This window comes from Eimeria acervulina, genomic scaffold (genome assembly GCF_000499425.1).
Source record: "Eimeria acervulina Houghton genomic scaffold, Eah_scaff66, whole genome shotgun sequence".
NCBI classification, from domain to species: Eukaryota; Apicomplexa; class Conoidasida; order Eucoccidiorida; family Eimeriidae; genus Eimeria; species Eimeria acervulina.
In genome coordinates, this window is record NW_013549669.1 from 60985 (window position 1) to 86538 (window position 25554).

A 25554-nucleotide genomic window follows, 5' to 3' on the forward strand; every position below is an offset into this window, starting at 1 on the left:
TTGGCTAACCCTAACCACCAGCAGATGTACCACTAATGAATATGACAATATTGTCATAGCGATTTCAGGTCGCAGAATTCCTCACCAGGGACGTGCAGCCCCTTACTAGAGATCAGTTGTGGCACCTGAACGGGGAACCCACGCAGGGAAGATTGCCTGCAATGGGGGCGTTATCGGCAGCAGACCAGCTGCCAATAAAATAAAGTCTTCATGTGGACGTTAACTATTTACCAAACCACGGACCGCCTCCTGTGGTTAGGCAATCCGTGCGCCCGATTGCCGTCCCTCTCAATCACGGTATAGCCAAGTCAACTCTATATTGGGCTCGAAGCAAGCTTATATCTCGTTATGGAGAGGCAGAATCATCAAAAGAAACTACCGAAGGAGTGGGCCCGCAGAAAAGCGGTAAGAAGGCTGTAATACGCAAAAAAAAGGCGTAGGGACGCATATTAGGGAACAAACACTGATCTCTAGAACGGTGCCCGGCATTCTGCGGGGCTCTGTAATTATTGGAAAACCGATAATAAGTACAAGAAGGATTAATACGAAAATCTTCAGGCCGTGATGGTCACTTATCGACGGAGGCTCCTTAAGGGCTAGTGCCAACACTGTGGGAACGAGGATTGCTGGGGCTGTTTACCCTATACTGGGCCAAACAGATATGTGCAATAACAATGACTAAAACTGTTGATCTGTAACTTTTCTCCCGATATAACTTGCATGTCTTCGCATATCCAGCATCAGAGAAGTGGATTGGTGGGTGAATAAGCACGTAGGGCCCCTGGCACGGAAATCAAGGGAGCATGCCGTAGCACGGTCTGTCCGGAGTGGGTACATACATATCTACTGTTGTGCAGGCAACCTTCTAAGGGTCATGCAAACCTTTAACAATTGCTTATAGGTGTAGTGCAGTTAGCAATGAGGGCTTGCTTGTGTTTGCACGTGGGGCTGCCCTGCAGCTTCAGTTGCAGGTAGGTGTGGCGCAGCTGATGACGGGCGCGCTCATTTCCGTGCCAACCCCAGATCCTTGGCGCGTCTGTGAAGAACGCCTGGAGACGGAAGGGTAGTTGGTTTTTAGGAACTCTCCCCTTAAGCCTTAGGCTCTATCGCAACTGGCGACGGTCCTCGGATTGGGTAGCACACCCTCGATACTTTCGTTACAGATGCTCTGTGAAGTCCGTACATGCACTCTACTTGCAGGTATATTGGCTGCTGAGGCCGAAAGAAGCGTTCGCAAAATTTCTAGTGTGTTGCATCCATCAAATGATGCTTGGTAATGCTTGCATATGGGGCTGCCATTGGGGTTGTAAGAAAGTGCAGCTTTATCTGAAGTTGGACGATGCTTTTCTGCTTGCATGCAGGCTATCCACTAAGTAAATGGTTTACAATTGTTTACAGTGGTAGTGGGTGCTGCAAAGCCTGCGTGGTTGTGCTTGTATTTGACGTTGCCTTGCAGCACCAGTCGCAGCACGCAACATAGTCTGTTCGAATTTGGTGCAACTACTTCTCCTAGCGTGTAAGCCGCATATTGATGACCAAGTAAGTGATTAGCAATTGCATGTGGTGCTAGTGCATGCGCCAACGCGGCCTTGGCAGTGTTTGCATATGGAGTTGCGTCGCACGGCTAGTTGCAGCGACGTCCGTTGCAACTCATTACAGGCTGTCTCCTCTCTACACCAGCTGTAGTGCACAGGCATTACAATGGGCTCCCCGTTGAGCCCCTAGCGGCCTATTTCGGAGAAGAGCACAATATATGGCAGTTGTCGTATCTCATAAAAATCATTTGGAGCAGAATTGTAGCTAACTGGGTTACAAGAGCACACGGCCCTCAGGGTTTGGGGCTGGGTGGGCCGCTGAGGCACTGACCCCCAACGGAATTAGACAACAGTCAGTTCTCTTTGGACTCTCCTTTTTGGACGAAGTTGAACGGGACTTGGTCTTAAGGCTTGTTACTTTGAATATTTAGTCTGTTTCAAAGGGAACGCTGTTAGTCGCTGAGTCCGGCGATAAATTTTGGGTGTGCAGCTAAGCAGGTGCATATAGGGTAACACGTAGTAACAGCCGTGCGTGAGAGCTGTCCACTACACCAGATCCAGGCCTTTAGGCCGCTGTGGCCAAGATGCCTGAATACAGGCGTGGAAGTCAGCTGCTTGGTGGGGACTCTTTTCTTAAGTCTGTACCTTGCGACGGTCCTCGATTAAGCTCGGGGATTTCCGTTACACTTGATAGCACCTCATGATTTATCGGGACAGATGAGAGGGACGAACGCCACAGCCACCATAGCATTGCTGCCTGGTCCATGCCAGTGCCTAGTAGAGAAAACAAACTGACAAAACTTTAGTTTTCCCATCCTAAATCGGGATTGCTGGTCGCTTGCCCTTGTCTGGGCAAGCGACAAGCCACTGCACACCTAGTCACATTATAATATTCCCAGGACGTGCACCCCATCCTGTGAAAAGTCTCCTTACTGCAGGAACAGTTCATGAAGAATGCCTTTGCCTTTGACGACCGTCCAGAGATGGCGAGCCCGGCGATGTGGTGGCAGTGGGGGAGTTCCTTGCCTCTCTCGAGTTGTACTTTCGTTTTCGAATTGCATGTGGAGTTCCCACCTGCTACCAGCCGTCTCCTTATTAGAAGGCGAGGCATGGAAATTGTCGTTATAACTGACTAAGGTAAGAATTTTCCGGAACATTTCCGGGCGAAGAAGCTTTCTGATATGCACTGCGATGTAGGCTTAATTCCAAGCCAACAAGGGAGCAGGTTGTGGCAGGATTGATAGAACGTGCACAGGGGAAGCTACCGATGGCGCTCTACGTTAAGAAGTATCATTCGTCCGTGAACGGAGGGCCAACTGCGGAGTCTATACTGCTTCCCGGAGAAAGGTTATCGGTGACCGGCTGGGCCGTGGAGATGGCATTGACAGCAATCCAATTAAAATCACCGAGATTGTAGAATACCTAAGCATCAAGGAGAGGAAAGAAATCACTTCCACCTCCCTAGCTGGCAGGTATCGGGGCTAGGAATACTAAGCCCGCCGCGGTTTCGAAATAACCTGGGCATGAAGCCTATGGATATCGGGGCTACGAATACCAGCCCCGCCCAGGAATATATCGGAAGCGCTAACAGACGACGCTCAGCGAAACCACTCAGAAAGACGAGGAAGCTTTTGCAGCGTCGAGCCCGCTTATTTTGCAATGGTCACGCAATGTGATACGAAAGACACATGGAAAAACTAAGCAGCCAAAGAAGCAAGACGTCGAGTAGCACATCCATAATAACAAACAGAGCGGTTAACAAATGTCCGTGACCTCCAAGAAACGGGTGGCGCAGTGACTTCTGGCAGTTGCAGCTATCCCTGGGCAGTGCTGTACTTGTACAAGTTCATACTGATGGTCAAACGTTGCTAGCGCTACTTCGTGCAGGCTTCATAGAAGATTTGATACCTTTGCAAAGGCGAGGGGGAACAACATGCCTTCTACTTGTAGGTGGAGTCTCCTTGACTCATGACACACCTACTTTGGTGCACACTCTGGATCTATCGATACACTCAGCGAATCTTCCATTGGTTAAACTAAAATAACAAGCAGAACCCTTAAGAACGCATTCACTTCTCATAATGTTAAAAAGAAAACCAAAAACCCCGTGACCGCTTAGCTGGTCTGCGCCTGGGCAGCTGTATTGCACAGCTCACCTGTCACAGCTACATGTTATCTCATACATACCTATGTAGGCTGCGCACTCTACATTATTCGCTGGACTCAGTGAATCCCCTCCAAAATAACCTAAATAATCATATAACTGACCTTAAACGCAAGCCCAATTGGCCAATGTGTAGAAAGGAGAGACGAAAGAGAACTGACTGCTGCTTATCCACTGGGGTCAGTGCACCTGCGGCCCAGCCAGCCTCCAAACCCTGACGGCTGTGTGCACTCGTAACCACATTGGTCACAGTTCCGGTCGATATGATCTAATATTGCCTTATGCTGTGTTCTTCTCAGGAATAGGCAGATAGTGGCTCAGTGGAGAGCCTGTGGTAGTGTCCGTGCACTACAGCGGCAGTGCCAACCTCACAGCCATCCCCGATCCTGGGGTGCTTGCCGAGCAGCCTTAGACTCAAGGCTTCTTTTTCTATTCAGTGCTACTTGATTCACTTCTATTAAGACTTTATTTTTACTCTTGCCGCTCGATAGGCCGGCAGAGGACCAATTTGTGCAGCATTGCAGTGCCGGTGCACTACAGCACACCCCGACGACGCCCACAATGCGCTCCCTACCTGCTGTCTCAATCTATAGTACATGTGTCTGCGATTTGGGCTTGTAAATGCACGTGACAAAATGTAGCGACGGGTTATACACGATTTGTTGTTGATAATGGATGAGGGAAAGATGAGTATATACATAACAATGTATTCTTCTCCATCCGAAATGCGATAGATTCCTTCACATCGTCGCCCTTCTGGCAGACCAACTCAAGCGAAACAAGGAGTTTTCTTGGAAAAGAGGGAGGGAGAGGTTGCTAGAAGCCTCACCAAACATTGGAGATCGCAGTGGGTCTCCACATTTTGGCAAACCCTTCCTCCCCACAAAACGCCAGTAACTTAACTGTTGGGGTAGTGCTTTCGGAGCAGCTAAGGAGTTTAAAATGCGCTAAACAATCGCGCACCGCTTCCCGCTGAAAGGGAAAGGGGGAAGTAACCAGAACGTGAGATATCTATTCTGTCTGGTAGGGGGTAGAAAAACGTCGAAATTACTTATCCGGAAAGCTTTTCACCCTTCAAACGGATCGTGAATATCTGACGTGCCTGATGAAAAGTTTTCAAGGCTTCGACCACCAAAAAGTTTTTCGGTGGCTTTGCAGACTCAGGCAGTACGCACTCACAGTCAAATGTGTCAAGGGCATCACCAACGGAGTCATGATGCACTGCAGTGACACACTACTGGTCAGATAATTTTTTTTACAACTGCACGTATCAGCAATGACTTCATAAGTTGCGTTCTTCCTGCTCCTCAGATACTCACGCAGCTGTGGTTCTTGCTAAGCTCAACCAAGGGCCTGGTGCAGTGACCCCGTCACCCGTATCTCTTGTGGTACCAGATGAAGTGTAGGCATTGCCGATTGCCTGTTCCACATCGACTTCGCGTGAACTGTCAGCGCAAAAAAAGCACCATCATGCATTCGCGGGTCACAGTGGGGTTAATGCAGGAGTGCTTGAGGTTGCCAGGTCCTTTTGGTGGCCTGGATTGCTCCCCGCAACATAGAACTATTTCCTCACTTGTGCGTGTAGGCAGCACCAGAAGCCGCGGTACACTGTCAAGCCCGGAATATTGCATATTCGACCGATTCATACTAAGCCGATCTGGGCGGCTACCTCAAAAAATCCCCATGGTGCGTTTGCCTCACGTCAAAGGTGATGGTAGTTACGTTGTTGTGGATAGACACTGCAAATATATTCACTTCATCTCCTGTTCGAGTTCACTGACAGATGGGGGGTCTCCCAACTGTTGGTTAATCGTCTCTAGAAGCGCCACGGCCACGGTAACAATGCCCTCTCATAAGCATCATTACCGGCAATAACCCAAAGTACGTTAGCGTCTTCTGGTGCGCAGTTATGAAACTTTTCAGTATCGACCGCAGCATGACTAGCATGAACCACCTTGTGACCGACGATATGACTGAACGCACCAATTGCACGCCTACAGTATTGCGCGATTTTGCACCCAGCAAAGAAGTGGCTGGATTTCCCCCTCGTGCAGAATTGGTTTACAATAGAACTATGCACTATTCAGTCTGTTGCTCTCCGACAGCCTAGGTCTACATCGAAAGATCGCTCTCTGACCAACTGGCTGTTGGAAGCGAGCCTCGTACGCGCGCAGCTTCTGGCTTCCATACCGAGCTTGCAGCAGTGAGAGACTTCATGACGAAAACAGAAGAATGCCTGGTAAGAAACTATGACCAACACACCTGATTCCGTGTGGGATTGCCTTGAAGCGTCAGGTGTATCCCAACTCACCGCCCCGCTCGTCCACCCGAACTGTGCCGCTGCGCGCAATTATTACGTCCGGTAGTTATTGTTAATCTACAAATGCCTTCCCATTAAAATTATACTGCAGTATATAAATAAGTGTGTTATCGTAACACTAATCAGTAATTCGGCTTGGCGTAGTTAGGGTATGCTTTTCTGTTGTTGGATTTACTGTGCACTGCCCCTGGCATTTGCTTTCCCTGGTGCTACACTGCGGCACCATTAGCCTTTGGAAGGCTTCCTCTAGGGCCTAAACATCGAAGGACCAATTGAAGTAAGACAGAAACGCAGACTCAGGGAAACAGTGTGCATTGCCCAAATCTCCGCCCTTCAATTTTTGCGGTGAAACTAAATTGGTAGTAGCTCGTTCCATCATGCAGCTACATTGCACATAGACGTTGCGCAATGCGCGGAGGGATTTGGGACGAGTTCCCTGGCACTTACACTTGAAATATCACTGTAACTGGTAAGTAAGGGAAAAGTGGGCACACGGTACCAAACCACTTCAGCCAACAAAAACAAGTCTCTCAAAAAATATATTCAACGTATACCTCAGCGCACCAAATGTTCTGTGCTTGAGCTGTTAGCGGGAGCCCCAACGAAGCCCATCCAATCGCAAACAGCCAAATAGAACATAAATGTTTCTTTTGGAATCAGCAGCTCGTGCGACTCCCACAAGTAAAGCACGAGGTCACGCGTGCATACAATTAATACAGGCAACTGTTCTCCAAACGAAGCTCCTCCGCCGCAGCAGCCTCCTTCACCCACTTGTGTATGGTGCTCCTCGTCAGGTGCACCTTATTCGCTAACGCGAAGGCAGCTGGATGGCCTGACTCTTCAACCGCAGCTGCTCTTGTTCGGGCTTCCGGAGCGAGTGTACAACCCCGTGTCGACTCATGGCTCCGCACCAATGCAACTACCGAGAAGCGGATGTATTTTGATAGCTGCTCTTCAGTGTTAGCGCTGTTGCCTGTGAGCACTTGCTCAAGCTCTCGCATGATCGCCTTCTCCGTCCGGCGCAGTAGCATCATTAGCGATTGCTTCGACTGGTGCTGTTCCGCCACACTCCGTGCACCGGTCGCCCCAGAAGAGAGGCAACGGCAAGCATTCAACATGAAGGCAAGCGAGGACGGAGAATTGCGGATGGAGGCACAACGCATCTTGGCAATAGCGTTCGCCAATACGGCGCAGAATTGCAATGCACTCTGCTGCTGCTGCTGCCAGGAGGTTACGAGCGCCGAAGGTGCGGATTCACTTTCCACATCATTGACCAGTGCTTGGAACACAACAGAGTAGAGATACGCAGCTTGAGGCAGAATATGCGGCAGGCGCCTGTATGGACTATCTTCGGCTCGTCGCTGAGTTGGTAGATGCTCAAACGTTGCCGGATCTGCTGCCGCCTGCCGCCATAGAGCAAGGAAACGAGGTGTCCTGAAGACAAAGTTCACAACTGCAAGACTCTGGGCCGTAAACAAGTCGCAGCACCACCGCTGCCACTACCAGCAGCAAGACAGTCAATTGGTTAACTGGCCGATTACCCTTACCTTAAGGCCATCTCCAGGGATATCAAAAGCTCTCCTCGTATCATCGCTAAGTCTAGAGCGGGAGGACGTGGATTCCTTCTTTTAGTTGAATGCATGAAGTAAAGCGGTTCCTCTAAACGCAGGCCCAGGGTCTGCAATGCTGCAGCGGCAGCTGTGCAACAAGCACTCAGGTCTTTTGCTGCTGCGAAGATCCCTGCTGCCTCATATGAGGACTCTGCGCAGAGCAAGGGCAGCTGCACCACAAATGGTTTCGCGATTCGCAGAGTTAATACCCTCATGTTAGCTGCTGCAGACAGAGCGTCCGCTACGGCATGCAGGAGCCGGCTCCTGTACTGCTCCTCCTCTCTTGCCCGTGTGGACTTCGGTGCAGCAGTCGACTGAACTGAATTCCGTGGGAAAACCGCTGAAGCTGATTGAAATAGTGGGGGGTGCACTGGCGTTGACGTCAGTTCAACCGTTTGAACAACTGCTGGTTTTGCTGCTGCTGCGGTCGCACTGGATGCGTCAATAGACGGAACAACAACCGGGGTCGGCAGGCTCTGACGTCGTTGGTGACACCGCTGCAAAAGCGCTTGTGCTTGTGCAGCATACCTCATTCTCTCGTCGTACTTGTGTTTTATTTGCTTTTTCAGAGAGGAGGGCGCATCCTTCGGCAAAATAGGAGCAAGCAGCGGACCCGTGTCAATGAGCAGTGTCTGCGTACCTGCAGTCTCGACGAATGAAATGCCAAAGGGGAAATTCTGCTGCGAAGGGAGTTGCAGCTGCTGCCGAGGCGGCAAAACCAAGCCGGTGAGAGGAAGCAACGATGATTCTACAGAGTTGTCCTTCGCTGCAGATGCCGCTGCCTCCACACCAACTGTCGGCAAAGAATGGCGCGAGAAGAGAGACACCAGCTGGAATGGTTGTAAAAAAGCGCGCCGACAACAGGCCCAGCGTTTCATAGAATCTGCAGCACACTGCAAATGGACAGCAGACAGCAACACCAAAGCAAAGCATCCTCCCAGGTGAAAGCATATTTTTTGCCGTCTATTTCTGTTTTGGTACGCCTGCAGATGGAATCAGGCACGCGTACGTTCAGCTTAGGCAGGGTTAACGGCTAGCTAACAGTCAATGCCTGCTTATATACTTCTGCTTAACGAAAGGCTGGAGGACAAATTCTTCAGAAACAGCGAGATATAAAGACGAGAAGACGCATCAGTAACAGGCCTACATTTCCGTTGACAAAGTTCTCCCCTCCCCTAGCTGCAGATGCTGCAGTGATGGAATGTGTTCCAGCAGCAGATGATACTTGAACTGCCCTTTTTCGACCATTCCTGCAGAGTGACCATCCTTCGGCCCCTTCTGATACTGCTGCTGGTGAGCGGGGAGCACCAGAGACTGCAGCTCTCATCTTTTTCGCAAGTCGACGTAAATGGCGGCGCCGAAGCCTAGAGAGGCCAGGAGGCCCGTTGGAACCCCATAAGCGACATAGATGTGCGAAACGTGCCTATTACACACAACGAAGTACCCCTTCTCTTCACTTGTAGTCTGATAACCCTAGGCATGAACCGCGTTCCTCCAAACTCGGAACGCAGCCGCATCTTCTTGAATGCAAAAAGTCGAGAAAAAGCTTAAAGATGCGCATGTGAGAGGAAATGCTGGCAGCGAAACGGGTGGATTGTGTTCGTTCGCAGATCTACGAGTCTACAGGAAACAAAAAAGACCTATAGAGAAGAGGATGCAGTGGCATTTCGAGTTTAGGGGAGCGCGATGCAAAAAGGAGAGGATGCGCAGCCAAAATATTCAAGTGCAAGCGACAGAAAGGAAGATGCGTCCAAGAAAAGCTCACCAGCTCTTCTCACCTCTCTTTGTGTAACTGTTCGAGTAACTTCTGCACCTGCCGGCACAAATCCGTTCCCAGTAACGCGACCCTTTCCAGTCCGCCGATCGTTACTGCCGAGACTCGGTCGACCTGCGTCAATGTCTATGACTTTCCTGTATTGAGAGACGAATGAGCTCCAAGGTAAAGTTACGAACAGCAAATCTCTGTGCAATCCTTGTTCCTTCAGCCTCCTTATCGTGTCCTTGTCAGTGGGGATAGCGAGGGAGCTTGAAGGCTGCGATTGGCTCCTAGACAATCCTGCGTCATTGTGCAGCTTTGCCTTCTCTGGCTGGCGGCGTATACGGTACTGCCCGCCAGAAGGTTCCGCAGTCGGTCCTGAAAGGTTCGTTTCTCTGAAATTTTTCCAGCGGGGGGAGAAGGCGTCTGCCGCAGTGATCGCCGCTGAAGCAAACTGTGCCCAGCTTTCGCGCAGCTCGTGGGTGCCTATCGGGAAGCCGCAGCGCCTCCTCACTGCAGCACCTGTTGCGTGCAATGCGGCTGGATTCGCTGCTGATGGAACAGCTGCAACTAATGTTTCAAGGGAGGCAGCCGCCACAGCAGTTGTAGCAGTTTCCTTGCCAGTGGCAGCTACAGGCTCTACTGATTCAACCGAAGTTGCAAGCCGACTACCCGCTGAGTTTGCTTGTACGCGGACAAGGCGGTTGCCCTGCACCTGAGCAGAAGCGGTTTGGCCAAAGAGGCGCTGCATGCGCTGCTGCTGCCCATAGCTTGCAGCGGCCGCTGAAATGGATGCAAGAAGCCTGGACAACAGCTCCGGATCCTTGTTGTGCTGGATGTGACAAAGATGTTGCAGCAAAGTAGCAGCAAGAAACGGATCAATGCTGGCACCTGCATTACACGAACTGCCTAAACCACTAACAGGGACTGCTACCGCAGCTGTCCCAGCCTCCGCTTTCAATGTAGGTGACGGCATGCGCGCCGTTGCCGTCTGTGCTAAAGTTCCTGGTGCACTGATTGCGTTAAAACGTAGCCTGTTCTCTGGCCAGCCACAAATAGAAGCCAAACAGTCAGATGCGTTCTTGGTCTTCTCTTCTTGCTGGAGAAGTGGCAACGCTTCAGCCTTATCTTCGCAACTGTACCCCTCCGAGGCAAGTAGAGGGGGGAGATGTGCGTCAGGAGGGAGCCGCTGGGGGAAATGAAGCCCCCAAAGACTCAGTGGTCGTGGCAGTTGCATTTCTGCAGCTGACCCTGCTGCCCAATCGTGCTCTCGCTGCTGCATCGGTTCAGGTTTGTGCTGGGGCGAAACAGGAAATGCTGCTGTCCCTGTTGCGGCTGGACTCTTCGCCGCCGCAGGAACTGTTGCCGACACACCTGAGAGTTGACCGACGAACCGGAGAGACGGGAGGGGGTACCGTTGCTGATGGTCCTTCCTTTGCTGGTGGTGCTGAGGCTCTGCGACGTATAACAAGCGTATTTGAAGAGAGACTATTAAGAACAGCGGTACGCAGATTCTGGTACACTGAAACCTCCAACTGCAATAGCGGCATAAAGCATGCAGCCAACGAAACCTACGTGCGACTTGTTTGTTCAGCAGGAAAGCTGATAGGGAAGAAAGAAGGGAATGATGGCGATAGAGCAGACGGTTAAAGCTCGAGATGCAGCCTGACAACTGTGGAACAAGCGTGACAGCAAAACCGATGCCGGCGCAAATCCTGGAAGCGGCAATACCAGTGAATACAGCAGAATTGGCTAACTGTCCTCAGACAAGCATGCAGCAGCAGCATTTATGACAGGACAGCACGGATACAACCGAAGTGCTGCTGGCCTTGCACCTGCAAGCCGTGGTGCTCCAGGCCGGAGTCCACACGGTAACGGGAAGAGCAGCAGTATCAAAAACTTGGCAAGAACGGCGGACCAGAGTAGCTCAGCATACAAGGAGAGCAGATGAAACTCGTCAGAATTGCAGAAAGGGGGAAATGCAAAAGATGCAAGTAGCCAGAGGAAAGCTGCTGCGCCGGCGAGGTCACGGAATTGAGGCATCCGTCTTCGCGTGGAAGGCATGGGCAAACCCGCATTGAGTGACACAGCGCGCGACTCAGACTACGTACGACAGTGCTACCATGGCAATCTTACCAAATTTGGTGCATAAAGATGGAGACTTTGCTGTACAGCCAACCCCAGTTTGTTCAGCGGAGAAGTTGGTCGGTGCTTCATCTTTGCTAGGAGGCTGCAGAGAAGCATATAGCGAAGGACAAAGAGCACCGCACGAAGGACTGCATAATAACGGAGAAAGCGTCCGAGTGAATGCAGGCTCTGTGTTTAACGAATGCAGACTAGTCGAAAAAGAGTGCGGCCCATATGGCATAGTAACCCATCACAGCTTTCCAGAATATGCAAGAGATAAGGGGACAGGAAGGAAGAGGAATAACTATGTCCTGAAGTGGGACACAAGGCAGTGCAGGAAAAGGCTGCGACAAATACGGATGTGCGAAGCTACTTGAGGGTTGCCGAGACTTCCGTTGGCGTCATCGCTGCCCAGTGAAGCTCTACCTCTCTCTCTAAGGCCTACAGGAAAATAACGGCACAATGTGCGGGCTTGCAGGCGTGGCCCCTTAGTCACTGTCGTCCGCTGCTTTAGCCCCTTTGCATCCCCTACAGCTACTTCGTCACTGGCCTCTATCCTGCTTCCAGTGTGCATTCAGAAGTGAAAACAATGCTCCTTCAGTGTCAGGATACTCCTTGGAATGCGGCAAACGTAGGTTGGGTAGTCAAGATAGCACATCTGGGACTGACCCAACAGAAGGCCTGAGGCACCTGCTTGAGGTTTGCGGCGACGAGGCTGTCCCCCAAATGAAGAAGACAAGACAGAGAGGAAGGGGAGGCAGCACGTTCCTGCTGCCGCTGTAACATTTGCTGTTCATACTGGGACTTGAGATTATCCGGCCTTTCCACTTGCGAGTAATGCACCGCTGCCGCAGAGGAGATATACTCCTGTTGCAAAAGCAACAGCGACGAAGTCCCTCCGAGGTGCTCGTACACAGCAGCACTCAGACATTCTGCAGTCTCGCTGAAGCCCAGGCATCAAACACGCCAACAAAAATCTATAGCAGTGACGAGTGAAGGTCTGCCAAGGTGGTCGCTCTGCAGTTACTGCTGCTACTACAGCTAGGCTTTTCAATGCAGCTAATCATGCTGCTTCTGCTCCTGTTGATGAGCATACTTGTCTCTGTCGAACGGTGTGCTCTGTGTAAAAGCATCCCCCGATAATGAATGCAGAGGGCCAAAGCCTTCCTAGACAGTGTTGCATAGTTTGTTGGTTTTTTTTTCTGCGCACGTAATCTAGCTGAGAAGTGCCTGAATGTCTGCACATAACCAACCTGTCCAATTCTTTCCTCTTCAGCAGCAAAGACGCCAGCGCTGCAGCTTCGGGCGGCTTTAAAGCAGCAGTATTTCGCTTTAGTTGCGGTAGGACGGAGACCAAGAAGGGCGAGTTCGAGAGGTCCGAAGGGACATTCAGCTCGTCCTGAAGCGTATACATGCAAGGAACACTGCAGCCACAGCTGTAATATTGTCTTTCGTTGCATGACTCCAGGGAAAACAAAATCATGCAACAGTCACAGTGCACAAGGCAGGCCCGCACGCTAGGGCATGGCCCTGAACGCTCAATGGCGGACGGGCATTATGCCGGACATCTAGTAATTTATCTTCTGGTTTCCCAGTCAGCCGTGCAAATCCTTCGGCACCGTCGGTGCATGACTGCACACACGTCATTTGCTAACCATATGAGAGGCTAGTGGAGGCAGGCGTACATCACTCTTTTTCAATCCCAATGCACACTCAAATGACAGGACAGAAATTTAACACTTGCGAAAAATGAAGTGCTACGCCGACAGTAAGGCCACCAACATCGCCATTTCCATTAGCACCAGAACGTGCCGCCATCCTAGCATTACAGTGCAAGTATTAAAGTGCAAGTAGCGCTAGTAAGGATAGTAGAGTCAGGCGGGCCGGGAACACTGAGCAGCAGAGCAGGAAGGAGATATGTGGAACTTCTGTTCTTGATTGAAGGCCGAGCGCTTTGACCGCATGAAGAGTCGTACGAGGAACCGTTGAATCTTCAGCAGGTCGCCGACGGTGAGGCTTTTCCGTCTCCTCTCCAGGGCAGTGAAGTAAACACGCAGGTGAGAAAAACAAGGCAGGTACCTAAAGGTCCACAAATAATTCAACGAGAAACCACTGGAGCACCGGCAGCTCGCCGGACAAGTGGGTAGGGGAGTTGTAAAGTCGAAGCGCGAAAACGGCTACGCACAAATGAATGCAAAAAGCATATAGGCTCCTAATAAAACACATAGTGAATAAACGCAAAACACGGAGAAAGGCATGCGGACGGATATACAGATGGGAGGAAAGCTTAGATAAGTAACCAGAAATAGACAGGGAGTGCGAAAACGCGCATGAGAACGGCGTGCAGAGTGTCGGAGATTGGTAGCAACGTGTCATAAGCTAAAAGAATCTCTGCCTCTTGCGCATGACGCAGGGAAAAAAGACAGCCCAGAGATGGCTAAGAGATGAAGGCAGCGTCCGTTCCAAACGCCATCAGGTTGGACGAAGAGACATAACCGCTGCCACTTGAATTAGAGAAACGTCTGGGTCGAGGTTACCTTAGTCGTCTCAGCGAATCCAGGAAAAGAACAGTTTGACTCGCTTCTGTCTGCTTCGCCGCTGCCCGCCAGCTAAAGGCTTCACATAATCCCTGCAGAAGCAGCGGCGCTCGGCAGCCGGCAGCAGAAAGCAATGCTGTTGCTTGCTGCAGTTCCGACGAACAAAGCAGTGGTAGTTGTTGCATTAGCAGCAGCAAAGGTGGCGCCCATGCCTCTGGCGTACGGACGCGTGCATTGGTGAGATCGCGCAACACCGAGAGTAAAACTGCAGGCCCTTCTTTAGTTCTGGAGCTGGGGAAGGGAATCGACAACGGTTGGGTAGAAGTGACGGCTCTCTGGATGTCTTCTTGCGCCGTCACTGCTGGCCTTGTGGGCTTTGCAGCCTGTGTTGCTGAAAAAGTTCTGCTGCGGCTGTTCGGTGATTGACAGTTCCTACAAATGGCATCAAATACTGAAAAAGACCTTTCTACTGCGTCCTGAAGGGCTTCTGCATCCTCTCCGCTGCACTCATGCCTGCTGCCGTCGTCAATGTTGCTGTTGCTAGTGCTGCTGCTGTTGCCGCTGCTCATGCCCCGCGTTCTGCTGCTGGTAGTGCTGGACCTGTGGCTTAGAGCCTGTCCTTTGCGACGTCTGGACTCAGAAGCGCTTGCAGTGTTGGAATCAGCAAACAACCGCGCCCTTGCTGTCCCGTTAAGGTAACCTTCAGAGAGATTGGAGTCCCGCGTTGCTGCTGCACCTGCCTGCGCAATTTGGATCGCGGAAAACTTCAATCTTCGGAATTCAGGAAGTGCCTTGCCTCCCGTGGTTCTCGCATGATTACGGCTAAAGGAGGTGCACTGAGGTAGCCCCCAATGCCCTCGAACCTTTACGGCCATGGAGATGAGTGGTCAGGTCTTGAGGGGCCCCACTGCAATGCCGGGCATTACAATAGGCCACGGTGCTGAAAATTGGAAAAAGAACATCGGCAAAAGTTGCAATATCAAGGCGCTTAAATGCGTTTATTTATACATATTTAGCTAGCAAAGGGCTCGTGCCTAGTAACACCGATGCTAACAAGGCACAGTTGCAGTGTTTGGGGCTGGGCGAGTCTTCTTCCGCAGCGGCGCAAAGCTGTCCAACAGATTTGACCATCTACGCCTCAGCTAAAATGTCTTGACCCTGGTGTCAGAGAGGGAAATTTTTGTATGTTCCGTGGAAGTCTTTTCTGTAATGTGCGCTGAGTGTGCTTGTTCTGGCGGGCGTTTGCACTGGCACTTCTACTTGCGTGCAAGCTGGCTTCTAGAAGTGTTGAACAATTGACTACGGTCTTTGTGCATGCATCAAAGAGCGCTTGCCCATATTTGCATGCGACGTTGCTCTGCACTATATGCAGCACACCTTGCCGCAGCTAGTGGCAGGCCGCCACTCTTTCGTGCAGCCCTTAGGCCCTTCAGCCGGTGAGCAGAGCACTCGTGGAGGCTGGCAGGGGAGACCGGATGGGGAGGCATTTTGGGAACACTCATCGTTAGTTTTTTAGTCGACTGGCATTCACAGCTGTCCTCTTCTGACACCGAAGACTCTCACTAGGGAAGCAAATGGTCATAAGTTGCAGCGCACGTCGCTGCGGTGCCTGATTCAAGGTAACCCTAAACGGAGGCGCAAATAAGCATTTTCTTATGAAAGCACTAGCATCCTACCACCATCCCAACATTCTTGACCCCCTGTAGCCAGCCTGCGCGCAAGTAGAGATGTGCATGTCAACGGCATATTGACGGACCGTGCTACATCTGCCTCCCGCCCTTTCCCGAAACAGCAAAGAACATCGCTTGCCTGACCATCCAGCCAGCGATGGGTGTACGTAGGAGAGGGAAAGAAAATGCGAAGGGGGCAATAGCCGCCAACTCGCATAATGTTAAGAGGGAGACATAAGCACGCCCTGCTTATATTTGTTGTTGCCGACCTTATCTTGCTGAGGTAGAACGAGCCTACCATTGGAGGCTACTGAGCTATGTGTCTTGTCCCTGCAATGGAAAGTGCGGTCTTGTGCGGGCATGACAGCCCGATAAGAACTGTAATGAACTACTGTCATCCAGCCTCGAAGCAGTGGGCTGGCCTGCCATCTCCAAAGGCGGGAACCAGACCCAAATTATGAAGAATTTACTGTTTTCGACAGCGGATCTCTGTTAGCAATAGCTATAGAGATAGGGTAATCAGCGCCGTGGAACGCCTAGAAAGAGGTGGCCGCTCCCGTACTCGCGACGACTAGGCTTTGAGCATAAGTATGCATATGGCGCGCCTATACTTTGCGTTGTGCGCGTGCACGCTTGCAGAAACAGCAGCTGAGATGAATTGCCTCGAGGCTCCTCATAAATCCGCTTTGTTGTAGGCCTCCTTGAGATTTAAGGTAACATTCTCGTTGGATATGACCACTACGAGTCGCCGCACGTGTGCCCAGGATCTCAGTACCCTTCAGTGGATCCTGGTGCCAGTTACACTGCAATCGCTTTTTTGGGGAGAGTTCGAAGAAATTTCGACAGTTCCCTCAGTCGTTGTAGAAAGTGGGCGTTTATGGTGGAGCAAGATCGCCATCCTAGGGGTACGTTACGATGGTAAGTCGAAATACTGACCAGAACACAAAGAACCAACCTACCCAAAACACGGAAAACATCTTTGGCTGTATGCCGCCCTGATCAGATGACGCAAAGCCATCAGAATCAAGCCAACTGGGTAAAACGTGTGCCGAACATCTTTTGCAAAAGTGCCCATCCCAGTAGGCGACTGGGAAGCTACGGGGTTGAGTGCCAACAAGATAGCCCAACGCCGTGTCAGGCAAGGCTATTCCAGTGTAATGAAGGATGCAGGAGAATTTCCGGCGCATGTACTGTTTTGTTTTAAACCCATTCGGAACCAGGAAGGAAGTCACGCCGTTTCGATGGGTCTTGCTAGTGTAGAACCAAGCATGCTTCACAAGCTGAAGGTGAGTTCGCTTTGACCGTCTGCCTCCAGCTAGCTGGCAGCTGCCGTATTATGTTCGATATTGAGCCGTTTTATGAATGTACGCCAGATTGGGCTAAGGACCCTCAGGTTCCTGCCAATAATGACGCTAATTGGAAAGCCGCGCAAATTCGGGAGGCGATGAACACACAACTGGGTCACTCCTTCATTTGCCACTCAATTCAAACTGGAGATGAAGTGAGTTTATCTGCGTCTACCCACAGCAACTTACATGCCATCACGGTCTCTGACTGAGGGAAAGCCCACCATACCATAAAGTCCAGTGAGATATCAACCCAGATCCGCCTAGTGGGTATGGGCAGAATGCGCAAGATGGCATTGACTCCGCAACCCGCAAAAGCATGATGGTGCATTTTGCGCCTAGTATTCAAGCGAAGCTAAGCTGGGACGGGTGATAGGCAAAGTCCACACTTCGTCTGGCGCCGCAAGAGGTCGCTGTCAATGGCAATTATGACCCCATCGCACGTTGTTCAGCCTAGCAAGAATCACATGTGCGTGATTATCTAAGGAATAAGATGAAGGCAATTCAGACAGACAACGGAACTCATTTCTGGTGCGCGTAGTGGCAGAAAACATTGTCTGGCCAGTAGGGTGTGACGGCAGTGCGTCACGATAACGTTGGTGAAACCCTTGTCGCACTTGAGTCGAATGCGTGCTGCCTGAATGTGCAGCACCATCGAACAACTCTTTGACTATCACAGTCTTGGAAGCTTTTCATCAGGCATCAAAGATATTGATGATCGGTTTGAAAGGCGCAACGCTTGTCGTATAAGTAACTTCGACGTGTTTCTACTCCCCATCAGGCACCCTAGATTTTCTCACGTATTGGAAACTTCCCCCATCCCCTTTTTGCGTGGACCGTTGTGCAATTGTAAGGTGCATTTTCAAGTTCTTGGCTTGCTGAGAAAGCATCGCCCCAACTGCTGCTTCGCTGGCGCTTTTGTGGGGATGAAGGGTCTGCCAAATTCTGGAGAGCGACTGCTCGATACGGTCTGGGGTGTTTAAGGATGTTTCGAGCAGCGTCTTCGTCGGTCTGTCTCCAATAAGACTGACAGCTGCTTCCGTGTTGGCCTGCCAGAGAAGCGGATATGTGAGGCAATCTACCGACGAAGCTGCAGTAGTATTTTGCGAAACTAGTGAACTTCTGGACGTCCGTGCGAGTATGCAGGGGGATCGGGAGCAGCCTCTATGGTGCCGGTTATTTTTCAAGTCCTTCCGCAGAAATGCAAAATTGTAAGAAGCACATTCGTTGTAGGGAAAACGAACACTCTTGAGCCTTTATGAACCACTGCTGCTCATATGGATGCAGAGCAATCTACAGGCGATGCAACTGCTCCTGCACATTGCCTATGGAGGCTAGCACGTCCATGGAATTTATCATGGTTCCCTCATCCGTCGTCAAGACTAAATCGTGATTAACCCGCATCTGCATTTAGGCAGGCGCATTTACAAGCCCAAATCTCAGGCACGCATGTTCTTGTTTGCGCACTTTTGTGCGCGTCCTCAAGGTGTGCTGGGATGCGCAAAAACGCGTCAGCAGAGTCAAATGATGAGTAGAGTGCTGAACTCTGCAAGCTATCAAGGAAGTCGTCGATCTGCGGCATCGGAATCTTCTGCTTCACCGTGATCTTGTTGAGGGGATTGCAGCCAACCCGCTTCTCTCCGAACGTGCTGGTTGACGGTTGAACCTTTCCATTTCTTACCACGTTGTCTGCTTGCCGGTGGATTTCCTCTTGGTCGCATGCACCTTGGAACAAAGCTTTGGGTCTCGTCGGAATTGAGTGCGATGCGGTTTGTTGGACGTCCAACGGGTGGCCGGCCTGCTGGAAGCAGGCCGGCATTGTTATTGAGTAAACGCGGGAAATAGGTTACGCCTTGTTTGGTTTTCCTCCGGGCATTTGCTCGATTGAATCCTAAAAAGCCACGCTTTTTCTGAAACATTCGCGTTTGGGGTACATGCGCTTCCCACTCGAGAGTGCCCCTTCACTGCGTAGGTAACTCCCAGCTTATTTTTTATTTGAACATTTATTTCATAGTGCCCCAATAAAAAATAAGCTGGGAGGCACTTACGAAGTGAAAATCTTGTTGGGAATTCTGTGAGTTGCTCTCCAATTGCTTCCCGCCAGATGGGCATCGCACATGGAGGCCACATGCGCGCCTTCCACTAAATCTCCCGCAGCATGGCTATGCAGAGGTGAACTGGTCCAACGTAAATATCCATATCTCGGCAATATGGCCCGAGCTGGTATTTTTTCGCCAATATATTTTCCGATTCCCATATGCTCACGGGTGTCGGCAAAGCGCAGTGTTGAAGACTACGCCAACAAGCAGGCGGGTTGCTCACAGTTGCTGTAGTTTAAGATATCAAATCCAATTAATGTCCTCTGTCAAGTAGCGGCAGGAGCTCGACTATTAATAATAACTTGTATTTGCTCTGGATTCACTTTGCAGCTGTCACGTCGGCCTGACGCATCACGGCGTCGTACTTTAGCCAAGGGCCAGAAGGTTTGCCTGGTCGTCGTGTCTGTCTCCTTTACAGCACGCCACGAAGTCTTGCACTTCCAATTCTTTCGCCCTACACATGCTCTTGCATTTTCGAACTATCTGAACTTGCTCGTTGCCAACGAAGCAGAAGCACCGTTCGACACTTCCTGCAGGCGAGCGCAGGCTCTGCCGGCCGCCGTCTGTTCTAGCACTCTTGCTTTTTTATGCAAAGCTGGCAGTCAAAGCCCAATGCCGTTAGGCTTTTACCCGCGTTGGTCCTCAACCCGTTTTCTCCCTTCTCGGCGAGTGCAACGGTTGCGGCGTTTCTTTTCTCTGTAATGGATACCTACTCCATCACCTCGGCGAGCTCAGCCCATTCTTTCCGTTGTTCACTCTCCTTGGTTCAGCCAGTTACCGATTACTTCTCTCCGGACGACAACCGTGCAATGAGGAATTGACATAGAAGCGTGTTCAGCGTTGAACGATGCAGCTCTCGACAAAAGCTCGTCTTGCTATGCTTTTTCAGTTCTGCAGTAGTGTGCTCCCTGGCCGACTTGAGAATAGGCCTTTGTCGCCGCGTCTTTCGGAAGGATCCCATGTGCCCGGGGAAATTGACACCTTTGCAAGATATATCCACAATTGTCACCCCGCCCTCCTAACAAAGGATGCCACTAGCCACTATACCTCTTCGGATGCATCTTGAAAACTAAAGTACAGCTAGATACAAGCGCGGAGCTCCTCCACTGCCCGCGAATCTCTGCCCCCATCATATCTAGACGGTCAGTGAAGACTTACTCCGCCGGAGGGGCTGTAGATATTGCGTTTTGTCCAATGCAGCGATTTTTCCAGCAGTTCGTAGCCTCCCCGCTGCATAGTACATCTTAATCAATCTCCCCTTTGCGAGAGAAGGGCTAAGTTTGCGCACAGTTTTAGAACGAGTATGCTTGCTTCATTTCTTTCGCAGAATCAATTCTATACACTACGCCGCCCAGCTCTAGATGTGCAGTTCGTCCCCCGTAGTTGCCTGAAACGACAACTTATGGGGTGCTACAAATTGTGGCGGGAGTCGTCGACCTTAGCTGGGGACCGTCACCTAGTGCAGTAGAGCAGTGACTCCCCCTCCAGTTCCCAAGCACCCTGGGAGCAAAGGGGGCCAAGGGCCTGGGTGAAACGTGGAGAGAAGGCGGCCTGTCATGAGCTGCAACGCACCTACAGCGATATAGATAAATATACGTGCTTTAGCGAAAGTGGTAGGCAACTCCACACGCAAACACACACAAACACAGGCAAGATCCCTGTGTTGCATACACCAATAGAGTATAGAATTGTTGGGTACGTACTCCACCCTCAGGAGCCGACCTGCAAGAAAATAGAAGTATGCGCACCAACGCTAAACAGCGCGTAGTGTCTGTTTGGTGTGGCTTCGACAGTAGGAGCCTAGACTTCAACCGAGCAGCCCCTTTTCATATGAGCAATCAGCAAGAACAGTAAACGAAAGCTATGCTCTGGGTCCCCGAGACTCAAACGGGCCCGCCTACAATTGATCAAGCCTCGCTGGCTGAGGGGTGCGCCGGGGTTGGAGTCTGCCCTAGTGCATTATTGACTTGTGGCAGTGTGTGAGCACTGGAAGTTCAATGGGCTATCCATTGTTTCACTTGATATAATTTGGTGAATATGTTTTGCAATTTGCTTGGCTGGTAGAGAGTTTGCCCAGGGACGCAAGAGGAACGATGCTGTGGTGAGCTGCACTATGCTGAGGTGCATGCTGCACCGCAGGGAGACGTCGCTGCGTTGGTTCTACCTTAACAGTTTTTTTGAGTTTACGTTGTGGAGGATCTTCAGATAGGGAAGATGAAGCATGTGACTGTCTGGGAGTTCCTATTCCTCCTCTCTTCTTGTCGGCTCTGCCTACAGTGGACGTCAGCAACCCCCCAGTTTCCTTCTGTTTATAAACCATGGCAAGAAGGAGAAGGACCTCAGCAGGAGAACTGGGGCTTAGGAACTGGCTTATCGGAAGAAAACAATTCCATCCAGGGAGGGATTTCACACGCATCTCCTAACGCCGCAGAGGGCGGTACCGGGAACGTAGAGGCGCCAGCACCACCAGTTGATAACGCTGCGAGCGTATTCCCTGCCAGTGTTCATACGACTGGAGGACCGAAACTGGCTTCGAAGGTTGCGGCCATTGGCTTCTCCCTGCTGATTTTTTATTTGGGTCTGTTTACCTTCTTGACGAGGGGCGAGACGCCTCCTCCAACGCCAATCGAAGCTCCGTCGACCCCAGCCGAGCTACCTGCTGAGGAACAGCCGCTGGAAGTCAGGCTGAGAAATATCTCAGAAGCTGCTCATACTTCGAAGGTAATCGCTGACGTTATCGGCACACCATATGCCTTAACCTTGCAATCCGAAATCGAGAGGGCCGTGGAAGAGTTGAAAGAACCACAAGAAGAGCATGCTTTGGAGGAGAACTTGAAGGCCGCCAATAGGCGAATAGGAGACCTGAGTGAGTTGGGGAGAGAATACGTGGGAAGTCTCGCAGCCAAACACGCCTCAACGGTCGTGTTCCCTGTGCTGACTGTTAAGGACGGAGACAAAGATGTGCCGCTTGTAGAACTCGTTAATATGTACGATGACAACACGGTGGTGCGATCCGCTTTCACTGCTTTCGAGTCTCTGCGGGAGGAATTCAAAAGTACTTCCGAGTTCATTTCGCAGCTCAGCGATGAACTCCGCAACGGTCCTGCCTACGAAACTGAACAGGACCGAGCTGAGTTGGAACATCTGGCTGGCGGAGTCGGATACCTCACAGCCCTGGTAGAGACAGGATCTCGTAGTGTAACGGTGGCTTCACGGCTGAAGAGTGTAGTGGTTGAAGGCATGCACGCGCTGATGTGTCGCGAAGTGAAAGATGCGGTGTTGAGTTTCGAGAGCGACTGCGACATGTTCCAAGCTGTGCAAACCGTGATGAAGAGGAGTGAGCCGCCTCCGACGACAGACCCCTCCGACTACCTTAATGCATGCAATTCTCTAGAGAAAAGATTAGCTGAATTGCAAGGGGTAGGAGATGAGATGAACGCGCAGATGGAGGAGTTGCAGCGGAGCCGGTCTCTGCAGTCAGCGTATCAGGCGACTGTTGAGTTTGGACAAACCATGGACCAAGCGGAGGGTGGGCTGAGGAACGCATTTGACATTGTAACAGGTGTAGGGGTCGATCTTGATGTCCTCCAAAAGGGAAGCCCCGATCTCATTCCCGATAAAGTTGCTCTTCAATACGCTCTCGTCTCCCAAGAGTCTCGCAGCATTCTGGACATGCTGCAAGAACTCGGTACGCGAGTCGAGAAACTCCGCGCGGACAGAGTCAATGCTCCTAGCGATGATGTTGTTGAGCTGAGTGCTGACCCACTTGCTACCATGTTGACTGAAATGTACGGAATTGAAAGTACAGCAGAGGGCGTCCTGGCGAGCGCCAAAGAACAACAGCAGGCGCTTACCGAGATGGCGGGTGAACAGGATATTGCAGCGCATATTCGTGAGTACACAAGTCGACTTGCGGCTCTGCAGAGGGCGAAGTCTTCAGCGCGAATGTTGAGTGCGGAGGTTGCGTTTTTTCTTGCCCTTGAAGAAGAGCTCAAACGGCAAGTAGACATAGCTGCGGAGGCCGCAAACTTCAACTTTCCCGTACAGTCTTCTTTTGGAAAGAAGATGCGCCGCCTAGAAGAGCTCTTCAGTGAAGCTGTCAGTGAAGCAATAGGCGCCAAGGTGCTCACGAACGTAGAGGAATGTTTGGCGAAAACGAGAGGCCTTCTTGAAACCATGGGCCAGCTAATTCGGGTATCGCTGGCGCGAACCTGATTCACATCATATATAATCCGTACATGTATGTAGATATGTACATTATTCATTTTATATATATGTGGATGCTCTCTCTCTCTCTATATATATATATATATATGTGAAGATTTTGGCGACGACGACTCCTCCAGCATCTGCAGCATTGCTGGTTCCCATCAGTCACCTGGAGTTGCCTCCAGTCAGCACAATATTCCCCGAGTTTGAATGAAGCAAATGCCTATCTGATCATCAAATGAGGACATATGGGCCAACTGCGCGGTCGCCGGCGGAGGAGCAGCTGTGCGGTGTATCCGCAGCTTGGCAGCGGGCAGGCATATCTTTAGTTTTTTCGTTCACGAAGTAGACTGTCATTATTCGCTGTCCTTGGTCAATCCTTTTCTTCCGTTCTCCATTCCTGGCCTTCGGAGCAGATGGGGCTTTCAAAGCTGGTTTCTTGCCAGCCTGCCTCGACGTTCGATTGCAACCACGAAGGTGGGACGGAACTAGCACGTGCTTGGAGATGCCTATGCAGCGATTTATGTCAGGCTGACTTCAGAACTTTTGAAATTTGGACCTCGTTGAGGGTATCCCGCACTACGGACGGAAAGCGCAGAAACACAGGAACATAGTTGCTTGAGGGTTTCGGTGCAATATGCACCGTTTTCGAGACGGGAGGTGCGGGAAGCCTCAAGAAGTATACCTTTATTAATATCACATAAACACTCCAGTGCACTGCTCACCTTTTACTCCGCAGCTAGGGCGCTGCAGTAGGTGACGCCGTTTTCTTGATGGCTAGCCGCTCCTTGCTCTACTCGGCAACAGCCATTCGCACTAAGATTAGTGCACTTCAGTGCACTACTCACGTTTTTCTCAAACACTGCAGCTACTACATTGTAGTAGATGACGGCTTTTTCTTGATGGCTAGCCGCTCCATGCTCTATTCGGCAACAGCCGTCCGCACTAAGCTAGCTGAATAACTTGTGTGTAATCCTTACTGAGCCGTTCACGGCACTCGTAAAGTAACGCTAACGAAGCATCCGAGCGTTTCATAGGTTCAAGTGCAATTGACTAATAGGTGGCTGTACAAAGGCCTTAGGACTGTTTTGCAGTTGACATATTATGTTCGGAGTTGTTCTTAACGCCAACTTGCCTCGTGGAGACAAAGCGATGTAGCGTTTTTCACGTTTCTTGCACGGGAAAATTCGCTTTAGCATCCCAAGTCTGTAGACACTTTGGCAACAGACCCACATCTGCTGGAGTGTAGGTTCAAACAACTCAAATAGCGGAACTATTTGCCGCGCTATTTGCTCGTTTTGTTCTGTTGGCACTTGTGTATTTCTACCCCCTAGTTTGTCTATTCTGGCGTGCCTACACCACTACCGTATCAAATAGTTGTATATCTGATACTACTGTGATCAGTTTCGAGCCGTTCATCCGGCAAGCATTCGAAAATGGTTATAAGCATATTTCCTTCGGCGTTTCGTCTTCATGGCACAGCCACTACTTCTTGTAGGAATTCTGGCGGTTAAAAAGAAGCACCAAAACGCCAACGTCTAAAGCGCAACGCAAAGAACGGCGGACAAACATTCAACTCGGTGCTTCTCTGTCTACAACTTGTATGTTCATTTCGTGTAGACCCTGGCACTGGGGAACAATGACAGAATACAAATGCCCGAATGGCAAATGAGATACAGCGTGAATGTAACACGTGTTCAGGTTTCTCCTTGCAACGGTTTGCGAATTTTTAAGGGTTGACGGCTATGAGCACTTTACCGGAGTCAAAGAAAGGCTGCTTCGACAGGGAGCGTGCTAATGAACTTTTGTTTAAATATTCTTCTTGAGTTTCAGCAACTCTGAATACACGAACACAACAATTGCCTGCAGCCAGTCACCAGGACGCTCTTGCGATTCGCAAGTGCGTACTACCGCGGAGCGACGCTGTTTGCAGACGTTCGGAACAAACTTCTCCGTTCACGAGTTACGCGGAGCTCGTAGCAAGACAGAACACATCTCTCACTGCCTCAGTAGCCGCTGTTCATTTCTAGTGTTGCCCAAAGCTGCGCGCTGCTCCGTCTCAAGACGATCGTCCTTCCAGTGGGGAAGGCCTGCATTCCGAACTCGCAACCCCACATAAGCCCAATCCTGACTAATTCCTACACCGTATCTAATATATATATATATATATATATATATATA

The 25554-nt window shown here is 50.8% G+C and overlaps 2 protein-coding genes across 2 annotated transcripts; one reads left to right on the forward strand and one right to left on the reverse strand.

The window, feature by feature from the left end:
• Positions 1-6729: 6729 nt before the first annotated feature.
• On the reverse strand, positions 6730-13170 carry EAH_00012090 (hypothetical protein, conserved; the record flags this gene model as incomplete). Its single annotated transcript, XM_013394752.1, has 9 exons — positions 6730-7453; positions 7567-8522; positions 9408-10840; positions 10961-11057; positions 11522-11615; positions 11886-11953; positions 12203-12455; positions 12766-12911; positions 13168-13170. The coding sequence occupies 9 exons, from the start codon at positions 13168-13170 to the stop codon at positions 6730-6732; spliced, it is 3774 nt and encodes a 1257-aa protein (XP_013250206.1).
• Positions 13171-21378: 8208 nt separating this feature from the next.
• Positions 21379-23379, forward strand: EAH_00012100 (hypothetical protein, conserved; the record flags this gene model as incomplete). The annotated part of the gene is made up of 1 exon (XM_013394753.1): positions 21379-23379. One exon carries the CDS (start codon positions 21379-21381, stop codon positions 23377-23379), a length of 2001 nt encoding a protein of 666 aa, XP_013250207.1.
• Between the last annotated feature and the right edge of the window lie 2175 nt (positions 23380-25554).